This window comes from Lagopus leucura, unplaced genomic scaffold, assembly GCF_019238085.1.
Source record: "Lagopus leucura isolate 7727_CA_CO unplaced genomic scaffold, USGS_WTPT01 Super-Scaffold_100056, whole genome shotgun sequence".
Lineage (NCBI taxonomy): Eukaryota > Metazoa > Chordata > Aves > Galliformes > Phasianidae > Lagopus > Lagopus leucura.
In genome coordinates, this window is record NW_024962302.1 from 1,284,009 (window position 1) to 1,292,433 (window position 8,425).

The 8,425-nt window shown below is 50.6% G+C and overlaps 1 protein-coding gene across 1 annotated transcript; it reads left to right on the top strand.

The window, feature by feature from the left end:
* Window positions 1-621: 621 nt before the first annotated feature.
* On the top strand, window positions 622-7,142 carry GPAT4 (glycerol-3-phosphate acyltransferase 4). The gene is made up of 12 exons (XM_042886250.1): window positions 622-786; window positions 3,290-3,359; window positions 3,649-3,946; window positions 4,100-4,174; window positions 4,592-4,681; window positions 4,775-4,868; window positions 5,100-5,215; window positions 5,328-5,383; window positions 5,577-5,662; window positions 5,906-6,034; window positions 6,116-6,195; window positions 6,770-7,142. The coding sequence occupies exons 1-12, from the start codon at window positions 622-624 to the stop codon at window positions 6,876-6,878; spliced, it is 1,368 nt and encodes a 455-aa protein (XP_042742184.1). The 3' UTR covers window positions 6,879-7,142.
* The last annotated feature ends 1,283 nt before the right edge of the window (window positions 7,143-8,425 follow it).

Consider the following 8,425-nt stretch of genomic DNA (forward strand, 5'->3'; position numbering starts at 1 on the left):
TGCCAGAAGCCTCTGGAATTACACTTGTTACAGGCGTCATGTGAGGATCTGAGCCAGTCTCTGTATCCTGGAAGGAGCAATAATAGCTCCACATACAGTAGGCTCCTGCAAGTGCCAACTCCCTCAATTTCCTCCAATGCAGGCTCAGAGATGGACTTCATCTTGTCCCCGTGAGGAGACTCTGCATACTCTCAGCAGCCTGAGACGAATTCTACTGCCAGTGTCTTCAGAAGCTGCTCCTCAGGAGGATTTGCTCAGCAGTGCTGTGGGAGAGCCTGTATTCACACAGCTGTTCCAGGACGGTACTCACTGCAAACCCATGGAGGAACCTGCCTGCATGCTCCATCTTCTTTGAGCTCCTTAACGTGCACTGTTTGAACTGTTTGGGACTCCTGGCAGTATTTGCTTGTTTTCCCAACCTCTCTCCCAGATACTGTTCGTTCCCTCTCTCACAGATCCCAAAAAGGATGTGAACTTTGGAATGGGGTCTGTGAGCAACAGCGGACTCATTGCACGTGTGAGACTATTACTGAATAGTAGGAGGACTGTTTAACTGCTGCAGGCAGCCTTCCTGTTTGGCTGCAGGGTCGCAGGGCACCAGCCTTGCTTGGGCCCTTCATCATGTTCCTCCTGCTCCCCTTTGACAGCCTAGTTGTCAATCTCTTGGGAATCTCCATAACTGTCCTCTTCACTCTACTCCTGGTTTTCATCATTGTGCCAGCAATTTTTGGAGTCTCCTTTGGTATCCGCAAGGTTTACATGAAAACATTATTGAAGATTTTTCAGGTAAGTCACGTTTTCAGAATTTTCTATGCTGAAGGATGTTTACAGGGGTCTCATCAAGTGTGTCAATGGTAGGAGGAGAAGCTTTTCCCATTCTGTAGAGCACAGCAGACACCAGGGCCGGGAGCATGGTTTGCTGTTAATGTGCTGGTGCCAGATGACCTGCTGCAGTCACCTCAGCCAAATGCAATTTACTGGATTTCTGTTCACAGGTTGTGTTTTTTTTTCTCTGTGGTTAAGCTACTGAGTCTTCAAACAAAGCAGTAAGACAGCATAGCCCATAAGTATGCAAGCAGTACAGCAGTACCAGGGGATGTGCTGGGAGGAGGTGTGTGCTTGGCCACGTTAATGCAAGGCAGAGAGCTGTCACAGTTTGATATGGAGGGAAGCCAAAAGGTGTGTGAGATGTGACAGAAAGGAACTGCAGTCAGCGTGCTGCTCATCTCCAGTATGTTTGGACGAAGCAAAAGCAGGCAGCAAGGTGGAACTTAAAGTGGCTGCAAGCCCTGGGCAGTCTGTGGCCAGAACACAGAGCTCCCGAGTCCCAAAGTGCTGCCTGCTTATCTGCTGAGCCCAGCAGTCACAGCTGGACCTGCAGCTCTGAGGACAGCAGCAGCACTCCTTGCTCCTCTTGGCACGAAAAAGCCAAGTGGAATTTTCCATGTTGGGGTCATGCTGTTCCCCTGGCTGCCTTCAGCAGACTTATTTCTGGGCCATCTTAGCCAGCGCCTCTCCTTGAATCAAATCCCTGCTGAGAGCAGAATTTTTGCAAAGCTCCCAGTAGATAAAACCCAAACCAACCCAAATCAACCCAAGCCTGGCAGCCCAGGGAAAACGAATAAGATAGCACTGAGCATAGCAGGGAAGTTTCAGGCTTTTAAATGTGATGTCCAAACTTCTGCAGTATTCAGTTAGCTAGGAACAGAGCTGGTCTTCTCTGGGAGCATCTCTGTACTGGCTGGCTGGAGAGGGCAGCCCTGCAGCTTGCTGTTTGCAGTGCTTTGTCCAAGTCCTCCCAAAATTTGTGGTGTGAGGGGGAAGACCCAGTGCTTTGTGATGTGCTTCATTATCACTGGTGTCTGAAGATCTGGTTTTTAATTTAGTGACTGAACAGAGAGAAAAAAAAATACGAAGAATTTTGGCTTATCTGAAATGGAACATTTTGTTTTACTGTAATTATTTTTCCTTTCTTTCATTCGATGAAGGAACATTTAATCTCAGCACATTTTGGTGTTCAATTTTGCAGGCATTTTTCTGAGAAGAAATCTATTTCAGCTTTTATCAAAGAACCTTTGTGGTGGGAGAGAGGAGCTCTTTGGCAGAATGTCTCCTAGATTGACGTAAAGCTCAGTGGCTGGGTCTGGTCATTTGGAATTGTAAGAGGAGTATAATTCAGAAGAAGTATTTTTCAAGTTCTTGAGGCAGGTGTTGCAAACACAGCCCAGGAGGCAGCACCTCAGTCTGGCAAAGTGGGGAGTTGTGGGGCCCAGGGTGGCAGCCACACGCCTGTGTTTGTGAGGAGGGAAATCTGCCCACTGCTTCCCAGGCTGGGTTTTCTGCCACCATGGTCTCTACTGTGGGGCTGGCAAGGAATGTGCCTTCTGTACAGGCTTCCTCCCTTCTGTTGGGTCAGAGCTTCTCTTTTGCCTTCTGGGAATGGCAATGTCTGGACAATCTTCTGCAATCCTGCAGTTCCTTGTACTTGCAGAGGAGGCTGCCAGATGAGCTAGAAGCTCCACCCCCAGTTAACATTCCCACATCACTGCTTTCTCATCTTACAGTGTCATGAGTTGAGACTGGGAACCCTGGAGTTCTCAGCAGTTTCTGCTCCTTCATGGATGACTGATGGAGTAACTGAGGGTTACTCAGTCTGAGGGTGCTTGCTGCTGCTATTTTGGACTGACTATGAACTGAGAAGCAGTAGGGAGGGATCCCATCTCCTCATCAGGCTGGCCTGATGTGCGTAGCAGCAGCCTGAAAACAGTCTCTGCTTTGAGTTTGGAGGAATTCAGTAGTGGAAAATAGTGCTGGTTCTGTTATCTGCTTGCTGAGCTACATCACCTTCCAGGAGGGCATGCAGGATGAAGGTCCATCTGGAGGCTGTGCAGTGGCAGCCATGTGCAATCAGCAACAGCCTACAGGAGGCTGTAGAAAGACTTGCTGGGCCATCTCACCACTGAATACCATTCCAGCTTCTGGCACTCATTCTTCCCCTGGAGCTCTGCTTTGCAGAATGGTACACAAGCGTGTGCACAGTATGTCTTTCCTAAGTGCTGGTCACCTTCCCATTACTCCTCCTGTTCCATTTCTTCCCAATCTAATGTCTGCTTCCACTTCACTTCAGCTGCACGTTCATCACTTACACAGTTCTGTAAGGAAGCATCCTGCTTTCATCTCATTTGGTCCCCTTAAGCACAATCTTCTCCAGAAGCCAGCTGTGAATCAGGAATAGCATCAAGTGGAGCTGCAGGCTTTGACAGTTCTGTTTGCTGTGTGTCTCTTGCAGTGGGCGACACTGAGAATAGAACGTGGTGCCAAGGAGAAGAACCATCCGTTATACAAGCCCTATGTCAATGGTAAGATCCTGCCCTTCTTGGGCACATCTGAAGTTGATATTTCTGTGTGGTAAATGGAGTGTTTTTGAGAGCTGAAGTGTGGTGGATGCCCTCTCCACATAGACGGATTGGCAGTGGATGTGGAAAGGTCTGGTGCGTGAGGCACCCAGGGCGTTTCATGTCTAAGTAGTCGGGAGGGCTGGAGGAAGGAAGGGAGCCTTGTGTGTGTCCACAGAGATCCCCCTGGCCCTCAGCTGTCACTCAGCAGGCCAGTCACACTTTGCTCAGAGCTGCCTGTGGCTCGTTGCAGGTATCATTGCAAAGGAGCCAACATCTCTGGAAGAAGAGATCAAAGAGATCCGTCGGAGCGGCAGCGGCAAAGACCTGGACACCCCTGAGTTTGAGCTCTCAGATATCTTCTATTTCTGCCGCAAAGGCATCGAGACCATCATGGATGATGAAGTGACCAAGAGGTTTTCAGCTGAAGAGCTGGAGTCCTGGAATCTGCTCAGCAGGACCAATTACAACTTCCACTACATCAGTCTGCGCCTCACTGTACTCTGGGGACTGGGTGTTGTCATCCGCTACTGCTTCCTTCTGCCCCTCAGGTGGGTGCTGCTGCAGAAACCTGTGACCTGTTCCTGGTGCAACTGGTCCCCCAGCTCACAAACCCTGCTTGATGTGTCTGGGAGAGACAGGTTATGTGATGGGCAGAGCCTCTGGCCTGGATTTGCTAGCATGTAGCTTCTGTCTTTCTGCAGGATAGCCCTGGCGTTCACTGGCATCAGCTTGTTGGTGACTGGTACTACAGTGGTGGGATATTTGCCAAATGGAAGGTGAGTTGGCCTTTGTAAGAAGTGGTGGGCAGCTCCCTGTGCTGTTTGAGACCTGATAGTTAGGAAATTTTCCTGCAAAGCCTGTCTCTTCTGCATGCTGCAGATGAGGCAGGAGGTCCTGTCATCTGTAGCCTGTCAGGAATGTATATGTTACTACTTTAAATAAAAGGCCTAGATGTGAATATTAAGCCTGTGACAGAGCTCTTAGCCCAGGTCTCTGCAAGGAGTAAAAACAGAGAAGAGCAAAAGCAAAAGTTTGGTTTTCATGAGACGTGAATCAGTAAACAAACAGCACAACCAAACAGGAGGTGTGTTTACATGGGCACGATGTGAAATGGGATCTCCTGACCTCACACAGCTGGGCTGAGTGGCCCTGATATGAGCAGCTGGGGCTGATGCTCTCTGTTCTGGGTGCAGGTGTAAGGAGTTCCTCAGCAAACACGTCCACCTGATGTGTTACCGGATCTGCGTGCGTGCCCTCACAGCCATCATCACCTACCATGACCGGTAAGGCAGCGCTGTCTGCTGCAGTGTCTGTGCCTCTTGCAGGCCTCACTCTTCATCCTTCTGCCCTAATCTGTGCTTTTGTTTTGCATTTAGAGAAAACAGGCCCCGAAATGGAGGCATTTGCGTGGCCAATCACACATCCCCCATCGACGTGATCATCCTGGCCAGTGATGGCTACTATGCAATGGTAAGGTCTGCACCCCAGCTCTGCCTGCTGTTGTGTTGCTTGCTTTCCAGCAAGCTTGACCTCCCTTGGTGCTTGCTGCATCTTTACATTTAGAGCCTGGAACATTTCCTGTCAGCCTTACAAGGACTGGGGTAGAAAGATAAACTTCAGCTTAGCAACAAAGCTATAGGAGCTGCCTTGGCCTGCGTGTGTCCCCAGGTCTTGTAACTTACATTTTCTCACCCTGTTCAGGTGGGTCAAATCCACGGAGGGCTCATGGGTGTGATACAGAGAGCCATGGTGAAAGCTTGCCCCCACGTCTGGTTTGAACGTTCTGAGGTCAAAGACCGTCACCTCGTTGCCAAAAGGTGTGACAGCTGCTAGCTGCAGGGGGGCTCTGGAGGCTGGGAAAGGGTTGGGGGCTGCTGTGTGGATTGCCAGGACAGCTCCAATGATGATTGGTGACTCTCTTCTGTTTAGGCTCACAGAGCACGTCCAGGACAAGAGCAAACTGCCTATTCTTATCTTTCCGGAAGGTGAGTTGAGGAGTGAGGCCAGGCAGGCACCTGGTGGAGGAAGGCACAGCAGCCTTCCTGTCTCAGTGATGTTACACATCTTGTGCACATACAGAGCAGGGTTTGGAGTGTCAGGGGCAATTGCTGGATTGCCTGTAGGTGTATAGCTTAGACTTCTGAACTGACCTGCAAAGATTGTGCTTGTCTCTTACAGGAACCTGCATCAACAACACGTCTGTGATGATGTTCAAAAAAGGGAGCTTTGAAATTGGAGCCACAGTTTACCCTGTAGCCATCAAGGTATGAGAAGGCAAACATTTTTACAGCAGAAATAGTTTTCTGCTTACAAGGTCAGCATTGATAACCCCATATTGGCACTACTGGGTCACAACAGCCTGGTCCTCAGACCACGGGATATGGGGATGCTGAGCACTGATGTGCAGTGGGGGAGGGATGGCCCGTAGTTGGATTTGATGTAGAACTCAGAGCCTCGGGGAAGGTGCATCCATTACCTGACATTCATAAGCTCTCCTTCCTCCACAGTATGATCCACAGTTTGGAGATGCCTTTTGGAACAGCAGCAAGTATGGCATGGTGACCTACCTCCTTAGGATGATGACCAGCTGGGCCATTGTGTGCAGTGTGTGGTACTTGCCCCCAATGACCAGACAGGTAGGTAAGGTGAACCTGCCCTGTCTGATCTGCTGCCTGTTTGGCCTCATGCTCTGTCTGAACAGTGTCGTTTTCCTTCAGTGTGATGAGGATGCTGTCCAGTTTGCCAATCGAGTGAAGTCAGCTATTGCCAGGCAGGGAGGCCTTGTAGATCTGCTCTGGTGAGTCTTGCCAGACATTTCTCCTCCCAGCTCTATTCTTTGTTCTTGGGTCCTGATAACGTGTTTGTAAGCTGCAAAGCTAAGTCTGTGTCTTGCACTGGGCAAGTAGACCTGTGTAGAAATGGGGATGCATGTCCAAAACTGCCTTTCTATGGTCAAGACCAGCATTTTGACTTCTGTTCTGTGTGTTGGGCACCAAAATTTCATTCTCTGAATGCAGCTTGCTCTGGGATGCCCCAGTTCTTACTTGATGTTGTTCAGCAAAGCATTGTGAAGCTTGAGAACCTCCCTTGTCAGGCATTGAGATCTTTGGAGCCTGAGAGGTTGAGGGTCCCTGCAAGCAGCATGCTGCAGTGGTGCTGGATGTGCTGAGCACTGTGCAGGGCTGTGTGTGACATTCTTGGCAGAGCATGAGGTGAAAGGAGCCCTGCCCCTGTGTACAGTCAGCCTTCAGTATGCCCTGTTAACCTAAGGGACAAATGCACTCATCGGGTTGATGTGGGAGTTCCAGCCTGCTCAGAGCAGCAGTGTCAGTGTGTTCCTTTAGCTGCATTGTAAATGATTCTTTTTCTAGGGATGGAGGTCTGAAGAGGGAGAAGGTGAAGGATACATTCAAGGAGGAGCAACAGAAACTTTACAGCAAAATGATTGTAGGCAACCATGAAGACCGGAGCCGCTCCTGAGTCCTCTGTCTCCAGCACTGTCTCCAGAGCTCTGCCTCCAATGTGAGCCAGGTCTTGTACGAAGCAGCTCCATTTCTTTTGGACTTTGGCTACTCCAGAGCTGTTTGGACTTACTCCTTCATCTACTGGTTCTTCTTTCCAGGAGGCATTATTACTGCCTAAAGCCTTCAGGCCTTGGGCAACTCTTGGCACAGATGCCTTCTTGTTACTGTTACAGTAAAGCCCCTTGCAGGGGCAATATTAAATGAAACACTTCTGGTGTCATATGCTTCCATCTGGTGTTTACAGGCCCAGGGGGAGGGCTGGTGTGTTGATGTGCATGTGTGTCAGTCACAAGTCTCCCACGGCAGGGAAACTGGTGAGCTGTGCTCAGATAAGCTGCCTTGACAACCAAGGGAACCTTACAAGCCTGTGCCTCTCAGGTTTGCAGCACAAAATGCGTATTGCTGCTCCAGCCTCCAGGCTCATGGAGCTTTTCCCTGCCTCAGGTCCTTCACACTGAGCCCCCCAGGTGTGCCCTGCTCTGAGTGGCTTTGGGGAGCCACAGGGAGGATGCCCAGTGCCCCCTTGGTGTCTCTGCACTGAGCTGCAGACAGGCATGCTGCACTGGGCTGGGGACATGAGCATCACTGCTCCTTTGGGGCAGTTCTCCAGTCTCCCTTCGCCTTTCCCCAGCCACTTCTCCCTGAGCACTGATCACAACCAGTGCTCCACTTTTCCAGAGGGACGAGGCATTGCCTTTGGCTGTGCAAATAGCTGCACACAGGCAGGGGCTGTGCCAGGAGCAAGCATTGCCATGCTGGGTGCCTATAATGCCCCTGCACCCAGAACTAAGACCTGGCTGCAGTTGCTTGCTGGTCTGCCTGCAGCAGGGCCCTGGCTCTGTCACGGTGGCAGCAGCAGTCTGTGGCTCCTGGCTGCTTCCATCCTCGCTGTGCTTGGGGCCCATCTTCACCATCCTGCTGCCGCTGGGATGCTGTGCAGCAGGCTGGGCAGGTGAGCAAGCACGCATCCATCTTTCCTCAGCTCCCCCTCCCTTTGCTCCCAGTCAATATGTCTCTCTCCGATGGGAAAGTTAATAAATTTAGCTCTAGATTAAAAGTATTGATCATTTCATTTGTAAGCGATAAATAACCGGGGGGAGCGTGGGGCAGCCCTTGGGGTAGGGGCTGCCGGCCCTGGCAGCAGCAGCCATGCAGCCCGTTGGGGCTGGGGGCCCTCATATGCATTCTGCCCAGATGCTGGCATTGATTTGCTATTAGTCTCCCCACACCACCCAGTAGCACATCATTCCCGGAGCCGCTATTAATGGCCTTTTGATAAATAATCACTTGTAAGTCAATAAATTTTTATTAAACAGTGTGGCGCTTTGATTTATGAAAATCCGACGGGGTTTGTCTGGGAGAAAAGGGATGTGGAATTGAAACGGAGCTGCCATCCATCTGCCTGCCAGCCCACCCTGCTCGAGCTCCAAGTAGTGCCCAGTGAGGAGCACAAGGAGGGCTTGGGACGCAGCACTGGCTCTCACCATGGCCTGGGCTCTGTGA

Bases quoted from the DNA above. Each gene is read 5' to 3' on its own strand.
- GPAT4 (XM_042886250.1), top strand. From the start codon at position 622: ATGTTCCTCCTGCTCCCCTTTGACAGCCTAGTTGTCAATCTCTTGGGA. The intron at 4,869-5,099 runs GTAAGGTCTGCA...CACCCTGTTCAG, and splicing joins GTGATGGCTACTATGCAATG to GTGGGTCAAATCCACGGAGG. The intron at 6,196-6,769 runs GTGAGTCTTGCC...TTCTTTTTCTAG, and splicing joins GGCCTTGTAGATCTGCTCTG to GGATGGAGGTCTGAAGAGGG.